Genomic DNA, 24,936 nt, shown 5'->3' on the forward strand with positions numbered 1-24,936 from the left:
CATAGATTACCTGGAAACAGATTGATAGGTAAGAATGTGTATTTCCCAGCCGGTTGGTTAGTGTTTGTTGGAGGTGGCAGGGAGCCACTGCGAAACATGTTGCTAAAGCCCCAGTCATGCAGATCTACAGACTGGTCAGTGACCCTCCCTAACAACCACAATTTGCTAGGAAAAAATATTGGTTAGTGGTTGCTTGCAGTCGCTTGGTGAAATTGGTTGCAAAAAAACCAAAAAAACCTCATTGTGAGTGCTTTGGTCTCTAGGAGATTACGCGGAGCCAGGAAAGCCAAATATCACCAAATATCTCCTCAAACCCATCTGTTGGCTCAGCTGGCTTGCTGGCAATCAAGTTTAGCAATCAGCCTTTTCATTTGGTTCATGTCAGCTGGAAATATTTCCTTCGATTCCCCCCAAATACTGGAAATACCTTTTCCTCACAATCTCCCAAATTAAATTTGAGTTGGCTCTTTTTTCTTAATGAACAGATATTTGTAGGTTTTTCCACTATATTTAAGTATTTAATTCATGTCATAATTATAAAAGCAAAATTGCACCAGCTTAATGAAAGGAGCAACTCGTCTCTAAAAGCGACTGGTTTGAGGTTTGAGGTCTTGGCCATGATCCAGTTACTTGTGAATAAATCTGCACTTTTGGAGGTTTAGGGGCCGCTGCTCTTATTAATTTCATTTTTAATCTGTGTAGCACACTGAGAAATCATGGCTTGTGTTCAACTGTAATCAAATTAAGCTAACGCGGTTATTCTTTTACAGATAACAGGACTCAGATCAAGCAACCTCAACAACAACAACAACTCCTGAAACATAACATTAGATTTTTATTAATTCAAGCAAACTGTTACAGTAAACAGTTACATAAGTTACATGGTATACAGTATTGATCCAATCTTTTTTTTCCTCCTTTCAACCCCCCCCCAGCCAAACATAGAAACAGCGAATTCATACAAGCGCAGGCAAGTAAGTAGTAACAGCACAATACATTCATCAACTCAACGATACGTTTTGTACGAACAATAAGGCAAGTAGAAGAAAAAAAACAAAACGAACGAACGGAAAAGGATGGCAGACATTTCCTTTCAAATGAGCCAAAACAAGGCAGAATGTAAGCTTCTTGTCTTACGCCTCAAACGGCAGTACTATGTAGAGCTGTAGTCCCAAACGAGGTAAGGCTTCCCGTTAGTGAGCAGTTAAACAGTAAAAGGGGATCTGAGAGAAAAGCTGCCATCAGTGACGTCGACTGGTTTGCATCTGGTGTCAGTCAGATTCCCAAAACTTGAAAAAGTTTCTGTACGCTGTATTTTTTATTTTTATTTTATTTTATTTTTTTAAATCAAGGATAATAAGAGAGGCAGGAATTCTGATGTTTATCTACAGAATCAAGTTGCTTCCACCGTCCATTTCTGCGGCAACGAGCGTAAGAAAATGAAGGGAGCTCGATATAAACAATGGCTTAGTGTTTCTCTTTGACAGCGCCTGATGTCAACAATAGCAGAAATGGCTCCTCTGAACCCAGACAGCTCAGTATCTAGGCATACATTTCCCTGGGGTAAAGGTTAAATGTAAGTGGATGGATATGCACACATGTGACCAAAGCAGCCATATGCTTTCCCCCATCATTTCAGCCATACAACAATTATCACATGACACAGCAACACAATCTTTTGCTTGTCCTTAGTGGTAAAGTCATTCCTGATAACAAAAAAAGTGTGTGTGTGTGTGGGAAGGGGGGTGGGGGGGTGACGACAACCGAGCCTGTGGTCAGGGTTTGATACTACTGGCCTGTTAAAACAAGTGTTTCAGTTGTACTAGGTAAATAAAAGATGATTAAAATAAAGCAGCATTCACTCAATGCCATGTTCAGCCACCAGGTGGCAAAACCATATGGGAGAACTAAAGATAGATGCAACATGCCTTCATTTGTTCTTTTCAAATTTCTTCTTTGTTTTTTTTTTTTCCAACATCAAGGTACAGATAAGAAACGAAAACAAGTGGCTCTTCAAAAAAGTTATCTTCGTGTATACCAATAGTAAACATGAGGGATTTCATCACAAGAAATCCAGCCGAAACAAAGTCGCGTGGTAGGTGCAGAAGAATGAATTCGAAAAGAGAGAGAGAGAGAAAAACTACTCTTGGAACACTAGAAAGACCGACAACGGCGACGTGGAGACCCTCCACTGAACACAAACCACAACGAGACAGACATATGACAAGATATAAACAAAAAAAACAAAAAGGAGAGAGGAAAGGTGGTCGTAACGGTGTTTCGCTTCTTTGATGTCGAGGTGTGGAGTGCAGGGATGGGGTACTGCTGGAGGGTGGGGCACCTCCATCCTCCCGGTATTCCTTCTGCTCTCTCCCTCGCCGCCGTCATTCCATCCAGTCTCCTTCATCAAACTCGGACTCGTCCTCGGAGTCGGAGTATTCCACGGCGATGCGGCGTGACAGGATGGTGGCCACATCATTACCCACTCGCTCGTGCTTAGCCTCTTGTTCTCGCTGCTCCTCCACTTTTCGCAGCTGTATGCCTGCAGCAGGGAAACGGAGAAAGATGATCAAATATCATGGCTCCTGAAACTCCCGATTAGGATTATAACGACTACAGCAACAACAAAGCAAAATTGACCCAACTTAGATATAGATGAGTATTCATCCTGCTTTATTAAAATGTATTTATGTGAAATATTAAAAACAGGTCTCTGATTTGATTAATCTGAATGAAGCTGGATCTTATAGACACAGTGTGACACTGTGAGCGCAGCACCTGCTCCCACTTGCTATTCAAATCTGTTTGCAAGTGCCAGCCAATCAGAAGAAAGCTTGCTTAAAGGGAGGGGTAAGAGAGCTAAGAATGAGAGGCTTGTTTTATACAGTAGATGAAACTGAATGCAAAACTAATCTAATAGAGACCAAGCTAGGTGTTCTTTTCTCTAACCGTTTAGTGTATAAAATGAATCCTATGGTCCTAGAAGGGTAATGAAAAGGGCGGTAAACAAAAGAGTGGCATCTTCAAAGTTATTTCACGGCCTTCTTTTACAGATTTACAAAAATACAGTTATCTATGATGTAAGATTGGAGGAAGTTTTGCATCAAGACAGGCTTAAAAATATCTGAATATATTCTCTTATCATCACATGCAGAGCTGGCATTACACAATCTTTTCAAGATTTGGAGGCAGTTAAGCTGCTACTATGAAAAAGTGGCCACAACATGGTTTTAAAGAACTATTTGCACATGCATTTACAAACACTTCACCTTTTCTGATAGCCTCCAACAGGACGCTGCGTGCATCGCTGATGGGTGGCAGATTGGCTGGATGGTGCCTCTTGGTCCCCACGTCGTGGATGGCGTGGGGGGGAGGGGAGGCCATGGCTCCTGCTGAAGGGAAGGCGGGCACAGGTGGTGGCCCTGATAGGCACGGTGATGAGCTCCGCGCTCCTGGGAGGGGCAGGGGAGGTGGTGGCGGTGGAGGAGGCAGGATGGTGCTGTCTGACTGAATACCAGAACCCGCAGATGGACCTTTGTCCAGGACCTGCTGGAAACGAGCTGGAGATGAGGAGTGGAGTGGAGGTGCCACAGGTGGAGGGGCTGGATGGAGAACACCCGGGGCTATCTGGAGGGGAGCGGGGGGAGGCGGGATGGCTGGGAGCTGCTGCTGGACTGGTAGAGGAGGAATAGGAGGAGGAGTGCCGCGCAAGCCTGTGGAGGGTAAGGGTGGAGGAGGAGGGGGCAGAGGGGGAGGCGGAGGAGGAGGAGTGTTGGAGTTGTGGCCTGCTGTCCGGGCTGGAGACTGGGGTCTGCTGTCGGAAAAGCCCGAGCTGGAGCTGGAGGGAAGAAGAAACACGAATGAGGTGGAGACGTGGGTGGTGGTTCGGTGAAAGTGGTGCACTGCTGTGGCTCGTGGACTTTGGTCACCATGTGCTTCATTTGCAAAATTTTAATAATTGAGGCAACTTGGACTTTTTCCACTTGGGAAGAATGTATGTGTTTATACGCCATTTTTGAATAAATCCTCTCAAAACACAGCACCCACCAAAAAGCTTGTATATACACGTGTACTTTACAGCTTTACTTACTTTTTTAATTAATAGTTTGACTTACAAAATATATGAAAACTGTATACAGCAATAGAGCTAATGATATGTAAACATGCCAAAATATTACGGTTCCAGTTTTCTTTAAATTGTCTGGCTTTCCTTTGGTAATGTTAATCATTTAAAAATTTGGACAACAGTTTAGACAGCACATACATACAATCTCTGGCCACTTTGTTAGGTACACTTCAGTTCAACTGCTAATTAACACATCCAAAGACATAACAGTATGACCGTGACATTGTCTCAGTGCATTGAACTACTGTATGCAGACAAGATTAAGATGATCAATCGGAGTTCAAGTTCAATCCGAGCATTAGAATGGGGAAGAGAGGAGAGAGGATCTGTTACGAGGAGAAGAGTTTAACAAAAAAAAATTGAACTAGCAGGTTAGTCAAGCCTCAAAATTGACTAATTTTGCTCCACATTTTGCAGCGCTGAGTGTGATCAGCAGAAGAGCACATTCCACCTGGCAGGTACAGTCTAACACCAGGCTTTGCATTTTCCTAATTAAACTTTCTATGAAACTAATCTGACTCAGACTGCGAACATAGCTGCTTATTTACATCCATGATATCCACCTTTTTAGCCTCAGACCATCTGTAGCACATCATGCGTAAGAAAACCCCCCAAAAACGCCAAAATTATCTCTATCATCTGTCTGAATTTTTAAATCTGTCACCAGCAAATGCACGTGCACCAAGTAAAAACGGAAAGCCCGACTATTGTAACGACAGAAACTGCCTGTTCACAAAAAGTGCATGTCAACAGCCGAGTTTGTTTTGTTCTTATCTTTTCAATTAAAAATGTGCAGCAATGCATCAGAAGCAGCTGCTGGGAGTGTGGAAGCAACCATAAATACAGCTGCTTTGTGAAATTGCAGAGTTGTCACAGGAGCATGGATAGAGTGACGAGGCCAAAGTATTTCCACTTCACTGTCAGTTCAATAAATTAGAGGTTAAAGATCACTGAGCAACCGGCTTATTGTAACTTGCACATTAAAGACAAGAGTGTGAATAACAGTGGCCGTTCACTGATGCCGAACCTGTGTGGGTTGGTACACCACTAACACTGCGACACAAAGAGGAATGTGTCCACAATCAATCCTCCTCCTGTGGAGAAGGAGAAGGGAAAAAAAAGGCACAGCAGGAGGAAGAGAAGACAGAAGAAAAAATAAAGTGTGGAGTGTTTCCTCTCAGGACAGCAGCGCTACTTAATGTGCTGTAGTAAAGAAAAGATTTCAGAGGAGGTGAAGCGAGAAAATGAGATACGATGGAACATGGTGACGGGAACTTTTAAAATGGCAAAAAAAAAAAAAAAAGGAAAATCAGCACGAATTAAAGGTCAGAATAAAGTAAATAAAAGAGCAAGAGGAGAAGGCAGATGCAAGGGCAAGTGCAAAAAAAAATAAAAAAATCAATGCAAGATTTCTCCAGTGTTACCTTAATCATTCCCTCTGATCTCTTCATCCTTTCAAAAACAGTTACATAAGCGGCCAATATGTGCAGCTCAAAAACAACCTGTAATATGTTCAGTGGCCTTAACACACAGCTGATCCTGCCCTTCAACAAGCCTTTTTCTTATTTTACTTCATCTTTGTTCCACACACTCTCAAACCACACATCCATCACTTCTTCAACTATTTCTTGTGTGGTCCATCGGCAAGAAACTCTTCAGAACCAGTAATTGAAGGCCGGTCTCTGATACGGACGGATGTATACGAGAAAATGAGATAAACAAGGCTAAGAGATGGGGAGGGAATCGCAGTAGTTACAGATAATTCCTTAGCACTATTTTAAACTGATTGAAACACACATTTATGTTTTAGGTGTAGGTGAGAGCCAGAGCAACAGAGTGAAAACTGAGGCTGATGACCCACCTGATCACAGAAGGTGGCTTTATCTCTCCCAGTGGGTGCATAGGAGGTGGCGGTGGAGGGTCGTGAGGTCGGGAATACATTCTGTCCCCTGTACGGTTAAGCAGTTCGTTCATCTGAGTGTAGGGCAGCGCCGCCAGTGAGAAGGGCCCGTCCAAATGCTCCATGTACAAATGAGTCCTGAGCAGAGAAACCCAGTCATTCAATCACACTGTGTTTGGTTCAGCTGTGAGTCTTTGTGTGTGTGTGCAGTTTTGTGTGTTCTTTGCACTTACTATTCTACTATAAAGCTCATCTGTCAGAACTTAAATCATGTCACTTAAACAAAACCTTACATATTCTGGGTAGGTAGAGGTGCTTTATATAGAACTGAGGTATGTTTCCCAATCATTTTACCTTGTGTGTGTAGAATATTTGTAATGGATTAAACAAAAACAAACAAGAAAAACAAACACAAAGCAAACTCACACACAAAAAACAGAAGATATACTAATACTAATTATATTTACTGTGGAGTTTGTGTTTGATTAAACACAGCGCTAAGACTTTTTGATGATCAGAAATTATGTAGTAATTGGGTCATGGAATTCACAGAGTCCAGTAATGGTAGCCAGCAACACTTAAGAATACAATGCAAAAGTCCTGAGCAACACCTGATTTAAGTTTTCCTAAATTTGAAAGCCAATATTTAGTATGAACACCTTTATTCTCCAGCACAGCCTGAACCTTTCTTGTCATTTCTTTAAGTTGTCTTCAGGAATAGTTCTCCAGGCTTCTTGAAGGACATTCAGAGCTCTTCTTCAGATGTTGGCTGCCTTTAGTTCTGTTCTTTGTCAAGAAGATCCCACATTGCCTTAATAATGCTGAGGTCCAGGACCAGTATGTTTTTACTGTACTGGCAGCGTGTTTGGGATCATTTTCATGCAGAAAAACGACAAATTAATGTTTTGACTCAGAGACCATCTAGATGGTCTTGTATGGGGGATCAAAATCTGATGGTACATTTCTGTGTTCATAATTCCATCAATTTTGACAAGATCTCCAACAACACTGGCTGAAACGCAGCCCTAAATCATGACAGAGCCTCCGCTGTGTTTTACAGATGGCTGTTGTGCCTCTCTCCTGATCTCCACACTGATGATGATTCGAAAATCATCGAAAAATGTGGAATCGTCACCACATGAAACTTGTTGTTCAGTTGGCATACCTCAGCAGTGAGTGGCTTCTTGACCAACTGAGGGTTTAGATCCACCTCTCAGGTCCTGAGTCCAGTCTTTGCAGGATTTCTTTCTTAGAACAATTTTTAACTCTTCATCTGCTGGGAATAGTTTTGTAGGCCTACCACATCTTCATTTCTCCTCCACTTGTCTAGTTTCCTAATTTTAAGGACACTAAGCCTGAAGAACTATTGCTCAAGACCTTTTTTTTTTAAATGTATGAGGATGGTCAGCTTCTTTTAAGCAAAATACTTTTAAAAAATGATGTGTGGCACAAGACCTGCGCTCAGTATGTTCTTTAAGGTCATGTTTATGGTTTCTTCTGGCCATTAGAAAGATCTGGTCACACAATATACATATACACATAAAAACAAGTAAGTAATAATAAGTAAAGAGCACTTTTCATAAAACAAACGTATTCTCACAGGTCACAAAAGTATACAGTTCCTGTTTCCATTTCTCAGCAGTTTAGAATATTTTTTATTCACAAGAATGAATTTCTGCTGCAATTATTCTGTTGACAATGCCGTCGCGGTCTAGGTGAGTGCCCATCAAAAGACACTGTTATCCACAACATCGTAAATCAAACGCCGGCAACCACATCTATGGTCCGACGCCGTGGGATCCATTTGCTTGAAATCTATTCTCATCAGTGCTCGCAGAAAAGATTTTGTGTCAGCTATCCACGCTACTGACAAATCCAACAAAACTACCAATTTGCATAAAATGTTTTCTTATTAATCACATTGACTGGCAGGGAAATTACTGAACACGAGTGGCACAGCAGCTCTGAGGCACAATAAAAGCAATCACAACTGTGAAGGACCTTAATCATCCCTTTTGTGGCTGCATTTCCCCAGTGCCACAGAAGTGTAAATTGCGTGAACAGATTCTCTGTGGACTGGACACTATTTATTTTTGTACATATGATTGATTTCATCCCGCAAATGAATCTGTTTTTATCAAGTTTTTCAGCTCTCATGATGTAATGTGCATGTTATTTCCACCGGGTGACAGCTGACTAACTAGTGCCGTCCACCTTCACTCACCTGTTGTCGTGATAACCCGCAGATCCGTTGGCCTCTCTGTGTTTGTCTTCAGGTAAGTCCTGGGCGAGCTCTGCCCCCAGTGCCAGTTTCTGCCACTCCTTCTTACGATCGTGAGGTGCTCGCGGTATCTTCTCCGGCTCGTGTGGACGGTCGATCGCCTTCAGCTTTAGAAGAGGAGGCGAAGACGGTGACGGGGATGGAGGGGGATGAAATAGTTAAAAGGAATAATGGGAAGTGGTGGATGAATCCACAAGAGGTGTTTTGGGGATGACAATGAGGATGAGAGTGGAAGGAGAAGAGCAGGAGACAAAAAATAATATTAGCCATTAAATATATTTTCCAAAACTGATGAAGGATTGTTAAACATTTGAACGACAGAGCTTGAAAATTACAGTCAAGATTTATCAATGCAGAAGTAGAAAGAAGCGTTCACACACTCAAACAACCAAATCCAAAACTTGATAACTGATCCAAACTGTCCCTCTTTGTAATTTACTTTAAGGTGCCACATAAACATCAACCTACCACAGCAGTCTTAACAATATCTGTGCTTTCTAATCATCTTAAACTTAAGAGCACATTTATTTAAAGGGGTAGCGCTTCACAGAAAATACTGCATCACACAAGCTTGGGAGCAGGGAGTGCTCATTGACTGACTGAATCAAATTGTGGTAAATATTTTTTTCCAAAGCTTAAAAGTCTATAAAGAAAGATGGGTAATATTTTGTGATAATCTCGTGCCCATCGTCAAACAGCAATCCCTGACTCCCAGATTTCAGCATGACTGATTTGCAACAGAGGAAAGAAACAGCAGCAAGCTGCTGAGGTAGAAGTTTGTTCTTTTTTTTGTTTTTAAATCAAATAATCGCTGTTTTTTCACATACCTGCCCTGGAAGGTCTAAGTACCTATAGACCTGATCATACATGCGGGGGTCCTGCAACTACAAGAACAAAAACAAAAACCACAAGAGAAGCACCAGGGGTGAGGGGACGGGGTTCAAAATAATCAACACGGCACAGGATTGAGCACAGCACTGCTGCACACAGTCAACGGGGACAAAAACAGAGTGGGCGGTGAGAAGTAGGACAAAAGGGAAAGAGGGGGGAAAAAAAGTGCTGTTAAACAGAAAAATGACAACGTGCACAGCGCTGGGGACGTCACAATGGCACGCAAAGACCCACACACACAACCACACACACCCACGGTGAATATAACAGAGCGCCGCTTCATCCCAAACAGACAGACTAAGGCAGAAAAGGAGAGATCTCACTGGAATGGGGGGAGCAAATCTACAAAGGTGTGTTTCTACATGCGATGCACAGCAACAACCCACACTGGAGAATGACATGCAAAACAGAAAATGCACACACTCGTGCTAGCCAACCCAAAACAATGAGAGAGCAGATTATATTAAAGAAGGGCAATAAAAACATAAAGGGGACTTTTCACAGTTAATCTAAATATAAAGATATGCATGAAAACACTTTACAATCTTTAGTCAACTTAAACCAGCTAACAATATAAATCAATGTGAAAAATAATTCTCAACGCTAAACATAGACAACTGTAATAAAAGCAAACTTACGAACTAATAAAATAAAATGTATTTATTCTGCAAAAACTGGATAAAACAAGTGAGTTTGGCTGTAAATATTATGTTTCTACTTTCTAACTTCTTGTGGTGCTCAGCTTATTTGCTTTATTAAGGACATGCATGTAAATTTTCACAAATATATTTACAGTCGACAGCTGTGTATAGCGTAGATATTAACCAATACACCATTAACTTCAGTTTGCAGTTAAGAGTCGGGGACTCTTTTCAGCTGCTGGTCTATACACAGCTGGCGCTTTGGAGAATATTTACAGTATGTGGGAACAATTGTGTTCATGATAACGAGGGATCATGTCAGCCAGTACAAGTGCATCTTGTGGCTGCGATTTAAAGAGTTTTACAAGAAGAGGGTGGAGGACTGCAGCACAGGAACACTGTTTTTTTAAGGCTACACAGACAATACCTGTTAGTGGGATGCTTTTATGATGCATTTTTTGTGCCTTTTTTGACATTAAGACAAAAAAAGAAAGCACAGACGTGCTTGTGTGTTAGTAATTTAACAAGACATATTTGTGCTGATTATAAAAACACAATTAGTTTCAAATAAAACAATTTACAACACAAGCCGATATTCAGGTAGGGTATCAAACAATACCAATATTATATCTAGCTGTAGACGTACCAAACAGGTGTGTGTGTGTGTGTGTGTGTGTGTGTGTGTGTGTGTGTGTGTGTGTGTGTGTGTGTGTGTGTGTGCGCGTGCGCTCAGATGAAGCATGTTGGCTGAGAGGTGACAGGTTGTGGACAGCATCTCCTCTGGTTTGGTTAAATGATGCTGATTTTGTTCGCTGAGAGAATAAATTCCAACTGTAATGCACATTGATTCGGTTCTGAATCATCGTGGCCTATTATCCCTGATGAGGCATCGACTGAAGAAAAGCATCTCCGCTTAAACACACACAGTCAGACACACAACCGCCTCCTCCTCTGCTTAAACACATTAATATATCTTAACTAAAACTTTATTATTTATTAGGTTGCCAAGGCCTTTTACCGTGTCTAAGCTGCACGGGGCCTTTAAAATGCAGCTGCAATCATCGAATCAGTGATGAGTTTTACTTTTCCTAAACTCGGCTTCCTGAAAGGTTTTCAGTTTTAGTCTCATGGCAATATATGAAGAAACATTAAATAACACTTGAAATAAAAATAAGCTAATGTACTATAAAATTCCAACTATGGGTCTATAGACTATAATGAATGAATTTTTGCTTTAATGACATAAGAAGAAGGATTGGCAGGAAGGACAGGTGGCAGTCAAACGTATAGTGTGAGACAAACCGTCCATCAAACAGAGTGTCGGAGTGATTGCTTTAATGCTGTAGTGCAGCAATCAATGTGAAAATAAGTTTTTGTTAATGGAGGGGAAAATAGATTAGACAGTGTTCGTACAAGAGAGAAAATGAGACATTTTTTTCTGTGACCGTGTGTTTGTAAGCATGCATGTGTGAGTCACAGCTGTTATATATGTAGCTAATTTTCAATGGGCTGTGTGCCTCTGCTAGGTCGTCATCTTTCATCTGAATGGTGTGGTACTGGCAGAGGAAGTGCCGCTGTGTAAGCACAGTGTGTATATGCAACACAGCGGTTATAGATTTATTTTATATACAGACTGTATTCCTGTGCGCACGCCTGTGTCCAGACCGTTATACACACTACAAGCATGTGCGATCATTTGTGCGTATAGTTTAAACTGACAGACTCAGCAGAATCGTGGCTATGTAACCCCCCCTCCCCAACCCCCATCACAGGAATGCCCACAGAGGCATTCAACCACTGCTGACAATAACGCTAACCTCTCACAATATGCACACATAGCTGCTGCTGCTGATCTTTGTAAAATAAACCATTTGGATGCAGATCCTTAATGAAGCCTCATGCCAATACTGAAATAAAGTCCTAGCAAGGTGAAGAAGGCTCAAAAATAGCACGAAATATGAAAAGTTACTGATGCCTTTACTGCAACAAAAGCAAATGTCTTCCTGTACAATGCACTCTGACATATGCAGTGTGCTTTTGTAACAATCCAAGCAGAAGACGTCCCGCTTCATATGTCCTTTAGTGTTAGTTTGACCAAACCACAAATCAAAAGACATGTGAAGGTAAGTCAAAAGCACTACCAACTACCACACAGGTAAGTTACTGCTCTGAGTTGTTTTGCAGTTAGTATAGTGAGTTCTCAGCGCTGTATCCCAAATTCCTTATTTTCAAAAGGTGTGCACTGACACGCCTACAGGTATGGCTTGAAATTATTCATATTTAAACTCAAACAGTACACATTTTTTTCATGTCATTGTTCATTGCTCATCGTTAGACTGCACTAAAGACGTAAGCATAAAGTATTTTAAATGTTCTAGAAACACACAAAAGATGTTTTACTGAGCAGCATACTTTGTGCTTTTTGACTTGCAGTTTGGTGTGTTAAAGCCACAGCTGTATGTATTTAAAGCACATGTAACCACAGGTTATGTTTAAAACTTGAGTTTTGTCATCTGCCCTTTTTGTAGATTGTTGGTAAAAGGTAGTACACATCAAGGACTCTTGCCCCCCCCCCCCCCCCTTTTTTTTTTCTTAAACAGAACCGGGATGCAGGTAAGTGTTAGAGGGCGGTTAGTGATGGGCTTGAGGTGGGCAGCTCACTTGCCCAAAGCAAACCAGACGGGAGAGTGGAGAAGTGGGAGGATAGAGAGGGCTGCAGGCCACTGCAAAGCAGAGCAGATGCTCTGGTGGAGGTGGAGAGAGGACAAGGGAGAAGCTCTTACCTCTTGGGGAGTAAGGGAGGGAGGAGGGGTTTCAGAGAGGACTCTTATAAGGCTCTTGGGACACACAAGATAAGGCATTTCCAGCTGCACAGAGTTAGATAAAGATTCAGAAAATAATGTAAAAGCAACGGTAGAGAAGAACAAGCTAGATCCTGAAGCAGGATCTTGACTGCACTTTACTGTTAAAACATTACTTGCTTTATGCTTTACATAGTATTAGCACTTAGCTCAAAATTTAAGCTAAAATGGAATCAAAAAGCTGTAAATTGACTGTAGACAAGCTAAGTTCATATAAATATAGCTAGTAAATTGGGGTAAGAATACTGTAAATGCACTGTCTGCTTGTCTCTTTTTTGCTTATTAGCCATTGTTGGTATTGCAGTAACAAGCTATTAAACTAACACAGCTCCACCAGCTTGGAACAAGCCATAAGAGCAACAGAAGGTGTACTGTTATGAGGCAGGCGGCAGAATTATGCCTTGCGTTATAGGTGCAGATGTCTCCTCTACATGTGCCGTAGTATCACAGAAATTCGATTAGAAATCAACAGTTTTTCATACCAGTCTCCTAAAGCAAAACATCTTGATAGTTAAGGCTCTCTAGCATATATGAAACAGTGACTGCAATGTCGTTTCAGAGTCATTACATTTACTCGGGATGACTTAAGCTTCATGAGAACCTGAAAACAGTCACAGATCTGCAGCTGCATTATCAGTTGGTGAGCAAAAAAGTAAAGGACGACAGTGGAGACATGAAAGTGATTTTTCTATATCATGTGTTAAAAAAAAAAAAAGAGCCATTCCAGTCCCACTCAGGAACAAATGCTAGAACTGCCCACTATTAAACAACCAACACCCACTGGTATTTATGAGAACTGGGAGCCATGTGAAAATCTAAAAAAAAATGTATTCCTGCTTATGGGGAAGTATTTAAAATTGGGGGGGGAAACATCAATAGATTTCTGCCCGAGCCACGAGTGCTTTAATGAGACAGGAATAGCAGAGGAAGAGCAAAGGGGATTCTTCACAAAGGGGATTCAGATGCTGGAGATCTCAATGCCTAGTGGACCCAAACACTGATCTCAAAGAGAAACACGCTTTCCGTCTTTCTCTCTGTTCCTTTTCTTCTCATTCGCTGAGACTTTCACCCTCTGTTTCCTCTGACTAGCTCAGCACATAGTCTACTGCTAATCCACTGAGGCTAACACAGAGGCTAATGAGATTAGGACACTGCAGGTTTCTTCCCCCCTCTCTCTGCCATATGCTGCTTTTCATTTATCACTGGCTTCTAGCTGACTGGGCCTGTGAATACCACAATTTGTTAAATGTAGCTTCAGTCCAATGATTAGTGATGTGACCATGTAAGAAAATAGTTTGGGAATGAAGAAGATTAAATACAGTGCTGGGAAAAGGTATTTTCCTTATTCCCGAATCCCTTTTTATGGCATATTTGTGACACATGTTTGAGATCATGAAGCAAATTTATAATATTAGTTAAAGATAACACAGATTTAATACAAAATGTAGTTAATTAATTAAATCATCATTTATAAAGTGGGAAAAAAACCTAAAAAAAACTATCCAAACATACCTGGCCCCGAGTGAAAAAAATAATTGCTCCCTAAACCTAATAACTGGTTGTGCCACCCTTGGCAGCAAGAACTGCAATCACTTTCACATTGCTGTGGAGGAAGTTCTGTCCACTCTTCTTTGCAGAATTATGTTAAGTCAGCCACATAACTGTTCATTCCAAAGCATCTCAATCTGATTTAAGTCCAGACTTTGACTAGGTCACTCCAAAACTGTGTTTTCTTGAGCCATTCAGAGGTGGATTTGCTGGTGTGTTTTGGATCATTGTTCTGCTGCATAGCCCAAGTGTAACTGAGCTTCAGGGCATGAACTGATGTGTGGACATTTTCCTTCAAGGTTTAGAGAGCAGAATTCATGGTGCCATCAATTACAGCAAGTCCTGAAGCAGCAAAGCAGTCCCAGATCTTCACACAACCACCACCATGTTTGACTGTTGGTGCGATCTTTTTATGAAATGCTGTTTTAGTCGTAATGGGACTCAAACCTTCCAAATGTGAGACGAGACTTTATGTTCCTTTTGGTCAGCAGTGGTTTTCTCCTTGGAACTGTCTCATGGACGAGAGAGTGCCCAGTCTCATTCTCGTTGTTGAATCAGGAACTCTGATCTTAAATGAGGCAGGTGAGGCCTGCAGTTCTTTAGATGTTGTTCTGGGTTCTTTTGAGACCTCCTGGGTGAGCTCTCGACATGCTGTTGGACTAATTTTGGTAGGCCAGCCACCCCTGGAAAGGTTTGCCACTGTTCCAAGGCTCTCACTGTGGTTCATGGAGTCCCAAAGCCTTAAGAATTGCTTTGTACCCCTTTCAGGACTGATACATGTCAGTGATTTTGTTTCTCAGCTTTTTCTTTGAATCATGGCATGTTGTGTTGCTTTTTGAGCTCTTTTAGCCTACATCACTTTGTCAAACTGGTTCTATTTAAGTGATTTCTTGATTCAACAGGGCTCACAGTAATCATGCCTGGGTGTAGCTAAATAAAGGAAGTAACATCCTATTATTCCCACACCTCAGTTTTCAGCTTTCAGGCAGTTTTCCTCATTCTTACTTTAATCATTCCTTCAGCTTTCACATGCTGTTACCACATGTTACACGACCGTGAATGTGACCTTTCAAGTAGACTCAAAAGTTATTTAACTTGTTAGGACCTTCCATACTATTCATTCTTTTATATAACTTTGTCTTGATTCCTTCTTTGATTATTCTTAATAACAACCCTTACAAATTGAGTTCATTCTAGCACTGACATTTTAAAAACAGGAGACATCAAGGTTGCTCAAGAAACTGACCATTTACTTTAATAAATATCAGAAATGTAATTTGAAGGAAAAAAAAAAAAAGAGGTATTGCTTAAGGCGCGTGTTTAACATTGATATCGGTTTCATTATTCTGGCCACTGATCTATGATGGATGTCCTTGTTGTTACTTTGTTCAAGGAGTTATTCACTCCCAGCCTTCAACATCCTGAGCTGAAATACTATATGTAATTTTTTTTCATTTTTTGTAGTTTAAGAAAGAATGCAGACGTGAGCGCATCAGCTAAACTGAGTCTCTGTTTGAAAAGTACAATAATTCAAAATACCCACTATACAGTATATGCATCATAAGGCTTCTATGTTTAAATATCTGTGATGGCAAGGAAAACTATATTTCTAAATGATTATTTACTGACTTTTTGTGTGGATTAATTCTCAGAGCAAAAATAAGCAACCTGCCTGAGGACTGCATTTAATTCTTTTCAAATTTAGGACTAATTGCAAGTAACTCTGGTGACCAATTTTTATCTCAAGGCTTCCAACGAGCACAGGTCAACTAGTGTGAAGCAACCTGCCTTCAGTCGCAATCAAACTGACTCCAGATTATCATTGTATTGATATACAAAGGTTGGTGGCAGTAATTTTGGCTGTTCTAGTCTCCAACCACCACCTTCACTAGTGTGACTGCAGCCTAGATATACTGTTTTTATGTTATTATAATATGTTATTTAAAATTAATGTCAAATGAAAAATGTAATTAGAACTTTTGCGGGTTCAGTTTTAAAAAAAAGAAAGAAAAACGTTTAAGAGTTTTTTCTTCACAGTACAACTGTATCTGCTACTCCAGTTTTATTTATTAAAAACTATGGCGTTCACACCAGATCACCAGTAAGGTCTAGAGCAGTACATTTATGACAAGAAAAGCCATCAAACAAAAAACTAAACTAAAGAAATAAGACAAATTTAAAAAATATAATTCAAGATAAACAACACAGCTGCTGCAGCCAGAGCCCAGAAGCATAAGCGTAATGTCTTAGTATCACTGCATCATCATTAAGAATATATCTGACTTTAATTAAAACTGTGCATCCATTAAATAAATGTGTTATTTAGATGGATTCTTCTGGCGTGTAAGATAGTTTTAGGCTTAAGTTGCAGTGTTAAATGATGTAAAGAAAATTATTTAAACTATTAAGTAGTCTTACAAATATTTTATAAGGCCAATGAGTGACCTATAAAGGTTTAGTGCCTTTTGATTTAGGATTAAGTAGCTATAGATAAAAGCTATTTAATTGTTGTATATTTCAGTTGCTTGCAGCTAGTAAGGAAGAAAAAAAGGAAGCACTTGATAAAGTTTCTATCTAATAACTGATGCTTATGATAGAAAGCAAAACAATTTACACAGTTCGTAGCGCCATAGACCCTCTTATTATCCACACAGCCCCAAATTATGGTCACTTTGTACACTTTGTTGATCTGTTACCTTGAACAAAACCTGCTCCGTGATAAAAAAAAAAAATGAACCACCCTTAAAACCCACGGTTCAACTTGAAGCTTCCCAGCTAATGTTAATGTTGTCAGAAAAAAATTATTCGATTTGGAGGAGCAAAGCGTCTGCAAACTTCTGAATTTTCTTCTGAAATTATAAGATGAAGTACCAATGGTAAACATAATTACAGCTACAAATGCATAAGCACGCACACACACACACTGAACCCCATGACTGAGAGGCCCATTAAGATGATGTGGCAGAACCACTCAATCAGCAAATTGATGAAGTGTAAAGTTATCAAAGATCTACACCTGGAATTTATGTGTGTATATGCGAGTGCTTTTTCTATCCTTAATCTTTTCAATGAGTGATTCTGCATGCTTCCAGCGCGCATGCATGGACGCACACCTTCTTTGAGCCATCTTTGTCCTGGTTCTCAATGTGACCATGTATCCACTATGATGATTACACAAACCACCATATATGTTTGTGTAATAGCTCTATTCTTCCATATATCCGGTTCTCCCTGTGAATGTCTTTAAGGCCTTTCCATGGGGTCTGTCTAAGTGCCATTGTGGTGAGAGGGAAATGAACATGGCTTTACAAGCTGAGCCCACCCGGAGCTTTAATTAGAAGGAAATCATTGGAATGAGCTCTGGCTGCAAGCGGTCATATCAGTCTAACCCTCTGGAGCAAATAAGCTTTACCTAATGTTGCATGTTGTAGCTTTCCGTTTCATTTACTGCTTAAAAAAATATGCACACAGACTAGTAAACAACCACAAATATCACTACAATTACTCTTATTCTCTCAATCCTCCAACTAATTCTCAGCAAAACTTGTCCTCTGTGCGTCATTCCCACAATCATTAAAAACCTCATAACCAGCAAATTATATCCTCAGTGATCATATAAACCCTCAGCAGAAAATCTCTCTTTACTCCTCAGTGACGTGATTGTAATGAGCTTTGATTGACTGCGAGGGGGCAAAATGGGGAGCATGCACCGCTTCCCACGCAGGAAAATGCAAGCTGGTGCTGATTAGAGCTCCTGATGCTGAGGGTGGGAAACCCCTTGGTTTGAGTTGGGGGGTCATAACTCAGCACTTGGCGAGGAAGAGCCAAAGCCGCATAATTTAATTTGTCTGTGTAAATATATTGAAAAATAAAAACAACCTCAGAATGCAAATGCTTATAGATATTCCTCATGAGGCTACGAGTGACTGTTTATTTGTGGAGAAGAAGAGACGTGACGCACAGCGCAGGGGCAACTGAAGACCAGATGCTCCCATTAATTAGATGTAATGATCACACAAGCAATAACTAAGAGGGTTGACAGAGGGAAGAGTTTATAATCTATGAGTGGTGACTAATTAACTCATTTGGATGTGTGGTATAAAGCCAGACCTCTGAATCTATTAGTGAATCACCCTGCCAGTTTATTCAAGCAGGACAGATCAATCTGTATCTGTGAAGCCTCTTCGCTCTTCTACTCGCTAACCTCCGTGTGCTGCTGCCTGTCATAAACGCCTCCGTCTACGGCAGTGCACTCGTAAGATGCTGTTTGAAAAAGCAAAAACGCAGCCGAACCTGTGCTTTTTCATTCTTCTAGACTTACCTTCTGTTTCCGCCTCTCCTTCCTCTTGTCCTCTGTGTCCTGAAGCATCTTTTCTCTCCACAGGTCAAAGAAATAGGATGGATTGGTGTAGAACTTTAGACCCTCCTTTCCATCATCTCTGCAGACGAGCAAAAGAAACCAAGGAATCTGAGATTCATGTGAAATTCAAATTTCAAATTAAAGCTCATTTATTTTCCTCTGAAAACCTGTTGGAGTATGTAACCTTCCATTTTTTAAAAAGAAACATCACTTTCTTTTCTTTAAGCATTTACTGCTGCTAAAGCTTATTTTCATTTTCAGCGAATCTGCTCACTAATTACTGGATTAAACATTTGATCTATTAAACACAGTGACAGCTTTTAATGTTTTCCTCCCCTTAATTTTACTAAGACAACACAAGACCAATTAAAGCAGAATATAATAAGGAGCTAAAAACCAAAAAATATTTTGCCATCCACTCCTGAAAACTGTGACCCAAATATCAAAATACTTGCAGGTTTTATTTTTATATCTCCTGAATAATTGTTTCAGTGCTTCACAGTGTAGGCTGGCAAGAGTGAGAGGAGGCACAAGACAAACTGCAACAAAAAGTCATTATTCTGATTTATTTGCTTTTTTTTTTTTTAAATGAAGAGTTTCTGAAAATGCGGGAGCTGCAGAAGTTGAACATCACTGAAACTCAAGAGCAGGGGATGAAAAAGGAGGGTAATGTTTATTTGCTTGTGTCCCTGCTCGTCTTTGTCTCTGTTCCCTGTGACAACAAGCACTTGTCATGAATAATAACTAATGGTGTTCGTTCCCTATTCAACTCTCATTCTCTTTCTGAATTCCTCAGTAGCTTTACAGAAGCGCACAGTGGCTCGTGGTCACTGGGCGAGATCAGTGCTGCGAGTATAAGGAGGGAAACATAACGGGACATCTGACAGATGCAGGTAGTTATCACATAATATCATTTCCTCTTGACAAGGAAGTAATCATACACAGATGCCCCCAACATGCCGCCTGGAAATGCCATTTGATATCAGTATGGGGTACGACTAATTTGCCCTGCTGATGTCTTTGTCCAAATAAATTCAAAAAAATCTTTCACTGGGTTTAAATCATCCATCCAAAATGTTTTCAAAATGCCATGCTAGTAAACATGGAATCTTTCTTTACTATGGTTTCGTTTATCATGTTCTTCTTCATTCTCTCCTCGCTAGCAAAGGCAAAGCTGTATTTAAGTATTATAACCTATCACCTGTTCATGGGCATAGCTATATTTTGTGAAAATGTGTGTCTAACACAAACCTGTATCATCACACTAATAGAGTAAGGTATCCACATATAGAGCCAAGCCGAAAGGTGACGTGAGGGCGAATTAGAATTGCGCAGCAGCTAATCTGGCTCAGTTTACAAGTCACTGCCCGTAAGACAGCAAATGTGACTCTGGCCTCAAGCAGTTTGGATGAAGACCCATACCCATTTGGGTAATCTCTGTGTCCAAGTTTCTTGTGAATTACGGAAGGATAGACAGACAAATGACAGATTAGCTTGTCCTTCATTCAGATGAGTTAAAACCTCCATGTGTGAAAGTATGTGTCCGGATATTGATACAGACCCAGAGAAGAAATATGAGCTTCTGAAGGCTACTCAAGAAAGAGTATCCCCAAGTGAATGCTGAAAAGAGAACTCTTTTTTTTAACCTTTTAAACCTCGGCCAACCAGGAGCAGGAAGGGTGTCGGCTGAGGCTGTGTATCCAGACCGTTCGGTAGTCCTAACGTGAACCTGTGAGCACTTGCATTGCCCACGCCTAGGGAGTCAATTATTTGGCAATGTCACAGATAAGAGCAAGAACACAGAACATGAAAAAGTGAGGCTTCAGAAGGCAAGAGTGGAAAGTTTAATGATATGCAACACAACAAAGGGAAGAAAATAGAATTCAACAATGGGATATGGTAAGCTTCTGCGGTGTGCACTGCAGGTACTCTTTGAGAGTTAAAGTAAATTATTATGCCTGCTATTTTTTTGTGTAGTTGAGGTGCATGTTTATGTTGGGTATGAGAAAGAGAAGCTCTTTTCAGGGTGGATCTGAGAAGTAACAGCATAAGGAAGTATCCTAGGGAGCCTCTTAGTGGAGAGGATATAAATACAGAAAAAAAGGGGGTGGGGAGGAATGACAAGAGGAGGAGGGAGAAATCTAACAGCAAAGCAAATTCAAAAGATCCCAAAATATGGCCAGATTTTAATTAATTAAACAGAAGGATGAAATCACCACCCATGACAATCCTAATCATTAAGCCAGTGCTGATGAACAAAAGATAAATAAATAAATAAATAAAAGCAGCTCCAGATGAGATCTGACGAGGGTGGAAACTAAAATTCAGCTCGATAAAGGCCATAAGATGTGCTGCATTTCAATCTCTTTTAACCCACCGATGACTTGTTGTGCTTGTATATATTGAAAAAAATAAATCACTTCAGTGTTAATTAACTGGAAATAAATACATGATTAAGTGATTACCAAAAATATAAAATATAAAAACAATAAAGACTCTTTAATAATTATTTAAATCATACTTCTGCCACAATTTTAAGGTAGCACCTTAAGCTGTTTCACATTCTGGCACCAGCTGTACCGTTTGGAGGGTCACTGTTTTAAATAATGACTTTTATTCTCGTCAAAAAACACAGGAAAGGATTTCCCAGTTACCTTTGTAAAAACAATGCCGATCACCCTTTCTACAAGGCATGCAACATATAGTGGCCCAATAATTTTACTACACATATTTTTTTGCTTTTTGTTTTAAACTTGTTGCCCACCTGTAGATGCCAGTCTTTATCTCAAAGGAACATCTAGTAGAAAAACTGTTCTCTATATAATGGGAGTTATATCAAACACACTATTGGACTATGTGCCCAAAGCTACCCTATCACTTACTGGAAAGTTGAAATTATTTTTTCAAACATTAGCTGTTAACCTCTTAAAATAATAAATGAGAATTCGTTTTCTGCTAGCGTGACAGCAAAGCACTTAGTAAGCGAAGCAGAAACCTGTACCTGGCTCTCCCCCGGTCAAGGCCCACGGGTTAAAAGCACAGCAGTGACGAGGTTTGTACACCTCAGCCTACCTCTCTCTTACAGTGCACGCATCTCTATAAGCACATCCACCAACAAAGAGATTATGTTTGGCTTTTAACCTTTTTTTGCAAGTGGCCCTGTCAGGGGGAAAGCATTAGATAGAAAAGGAGGGGGAAAAGGTGAGTGAAGAGTGAGGACGAAAAAAAAAAGGAACAAGGTGAGAAGGTCATGAAATAGAAGAGAGAAAGTGCTGCCCAGCAGAACTTTTTATGGATTATTCATCTTTAAACGCCTCGCTCTTTTTGCTCTCTTCGCCCCCTACTTGTCCACAAGAGCCAGGAGAGATGCCTGGTGTCAAGGACTGACAAGCCTGCCAGTAATAATAAAAAAAAAGTGTCCTCTTGAGTTACACTTTAAAGGCAACCCCAAAAAAACTGTCCAGACACAAACCACACAAAATAACTATTTATCCATTCTAAATTTAAGTAAAACCGCCACCCACTTGAGATAACAGATATCTTAGTTGGGGTGCATTTCCTAATCGCTCTGTGTGATGGCTTACTGTGAGCATCAGTGTCTTGTTTAATGAAAGCTTTTATAATGGTAGGCACAACCGTAATACGAGTGAATGGGCAGAATGAAAGCTGTAATTGAGGACCATTTGGGTACTTTTTGTTGACACAGTGGGGTGCAATCAGTCTCTTCTGGTGCCCATCAATAAAATACGAGCGTATTAACGTTTTCCGCTCTCCAGAGACCGAAAACACGGGGTAAACTTCTATTAACGGGAAACATGCAATTGCTAGGAACAACCCCTTCTTTGGTAAACCATTTCCACAATGCTAAATTAAACATGTATTATAATTGTAAAATAAATATACTGGTGGTTGCCAGTTCCGCCCTTTAGACTCCTAGTAAATGCACCTATGGTATTAATTTAAAAATCTTGAGTTATCGTGTTCACACAGTTGGGTGTCACACACTACCCACTTGCCCACTTGGTGGGATGATGACAGCACCCCATTACCCCATCAGTACAATACAATAGAACCAGTTACAATGGTTTGCAAAAAGGATCACAGAGTCAGTGAAACTGGCTGGATTCAGACCTGTAGGGTGTGAGGATGTTGAGTGGTGGGGGCTGCTCGCAGGTGTGGTACGTCTCCTGCAGTGGGACAGGCAGAGACGTGCGATCAAACAGCTGCTGGTCCTGAACAGTAGAACTCCTGAAGGCCTTCCTCATGGTGATGTCCTGAAGAGACACTGGGAAAGGAGGGACAGATGGAGAAAAGAGAAGAGAGGGGAAGAAAGCAGGTTCTTTGTGAAGCATCTGCCACATGTATGTTTGCTACCTCTATGAAGGTAGAAGAAGGAGAGAAAGCATTTTAAGGCCAACGCTTACTGCTGTTTTACTGTACCTGCCTAACAATGTTCAGAAAACACACACACACACACACCCCAACCAACAGGCTCTTTGTCTCTCTCATGTCATTGATGAACACAATAATTAGCATCTGGTTCCGTCTCCTCATTATCATCATCAATCTGACATCATCAATCAAACAGTCACAATCAACATTACAGCAGACTAAACCTATTATAAACCACTAATCTTCCTCCCTCAGGCTAACGCTACATTGCTGTCCTAACTGGTCGTCTTCAATTCCCTTAAAGTAAACAACAACATGATGAGCAAGATAAGCTAGGCTAGGCGAAGCTAAGGTCGTCTCTCAGAAGCCGTAGAAATGATTGCCCTTCTTTCATCCGGGAATAACTGACATTTTCAGAGGGCAAAAAAAATAACAGAAGAAAATCAATTCTGTACAGACGAAGCTCACAGAAAAACAGGCTGGAGAAAGCGCTAAAGGGAAGATGGGGACACACACACACAACTAGACCAATGCTAACCCTCAATCTGGTAAACAGAAAGTCTTGGAAAGAGATCTAGAACGTTGCAACTAGATCTGAATTATACATGAGGAAGTGACAAATGGATGTACTTTAATGGTGCCCAGAAGAAGCTCGGAAAGAAAAGAAAAAAAAGTCATGGCACGACAGACCAACAAACATGACAGAACGAACGTACAATCTAAAAAACACTGCAAGGAAATCACTTATAAACTTACAGTCATTTAACCATTGCCTCAGCAAAATGAGATAAAGCCCAGTAAGGGTCTACTAACACAATTCAATCTTCTACATTGCAGCAATGCAGCTGGATAATGACTTCCACAGACTGTCAGTGTTGTGACATACCAGCCACCTGAGGCACTGAAGTATCATTATGAACAAACACCATGAGGGAGCTGAGCTTTGGTGAGTAACACTCTGCAAGGGAGATAGGAGGCCATAGAATGCAAGAGGGAGATAATAAAACGACTTGGACACAACAGAGCCGGTATAATGGCAACAGGGGACAGACAGAGACGGAGAAAAGATGTACCAACAGTAAAACAAAGAGCAGCAGCTGACATAAAAGAACCATTCATAAGAAATACTGGCAAACAATGGTGAAAAGAGAGGAAATTTGAAGAGAGAAGTAACCTAAAACTAACATGGGAATGTGCAGCAAAAGAGAAGGAGGGGGTAGTATTAAAGAGAAAGAGACAGAGAGAGAGAGAAGATACATAAACACATCAAGTAGGATTTTAATAAGAAAAACAGAAAATATCCCACAGAAACCCGGGACCCAGAGAAGCACAGTAACCTGAGCAGAGCCCGAGGGTGGATTAAGCTTCAAAGACAGCACAAGGGAAAGACTTTAACAGCCATTTATACTGGATACACACACACAGGAGGCAAAATAAAACATTCTGCACACAGCATTTTGTCCCAAGTTAAACAGAAAAGGCTACAAGATGACACTGAGGGGGTTGATCTGTCTTCTGTGGCTTCCTGCTACAAGATTTATGGAAAAACTACATGCATTTTAAATGTGCTGTGTACCTGCATGCATATACACATAGCATTTGGAGCACCTGGGTGGGGGGATCCCAGAGCTCATGATCAACGTAACTGTCACTTTTGTCTTATATCTCGAATACAGGTAGCTTTAAATGAACTCATGTATCTTACACATTCCCACTGACCTGGTGGCTTGCATTTAAAAATGCACTCTATATGTATTTAGTGTTAGTCTATGCAACCTGATTAAACTTTTAAATAATGATTTTGGTTTATTACAACCTTGTTCATAGTTTTGACAATAGTTTCTCATCTTTATGATAATGTACTACACCAAATACGATGATTCAGCTGATTTAAATACCTATGTATCAGTAGAACATCGCGTTAGCCAGGCATTGG

At 40.6% G+C, this 24,936-nt stretch overlaps 1 protein-coding gene across 5 annotated transcripts in view; it reads right to left on the reverse strand.

Moving 5' to 3' along the window:
* Window positions 1-797: 797 nt before the first annotated feature.
* Window positions 798-24,936, reverse strand: part of wasf1 (WASP family member 1) — a 63,516-nt gene continuing 39,377 nt past the window's right edge. For 3 of the 5 annotated variants that reach the window (XM_063495223.1, XM_063495221.1, XM_063495222.1), the window contains exons 4-11: window positions 22,740-22,893; window positions 18,570-18,687; window positions 12,623-12,706; window positions 9,135-9,191; window positions 8,251-8,414; window positions 5,988-6,164; window positions 3,270-3,838; window positions 798-2,542 (exon numbers count right to left, since the gene is read on the reverse strand). In XM_063495223.1, the coding sequence (XP_063351293.1) occupies window positions 2,385-2,542; window positions 3,270-3,838; window positions 5,988-6,164; window positions 8,251-8,414; window positions 9,135-9,191; window positions 12,623-12,706; window positions 18,570-18,687; window positions 22,740-22,893 (1,481 nt within the window). In that variant the 3' untranslated portion in view covers window positions 798-2,384. The remainder of the gene's footprint in view (window positions 2,543-3,269; window positions 3,839-5,987; window positions 6,165-8,250; window positions 8,415-9,134; window positions 9,192-12,622; window positions 12,707-18,569; window positions 18,688-22,739; window positions 22,894-24,936) is intronic. The other 2 variants (XM_063495224.1, XM_063495225.1) reach the window with 2 other exon arrangements.

This window comes from Pelmatolapia mariae, linkage group LG15, assembly GCF_036321145.2.
Source record: "Pelmatolapia mariae isolate MD_Pm_ZW linkage group LG15, Pm_UMD_F_2, whole genome shotgun sequence".
Taxonomy (NCBI): Eukaryota; Metazoa; Chordata; class Actinopteri; order Cichliformes; family Cichlidae; genus Pelmatolapia; species Pelmatolapia mariae.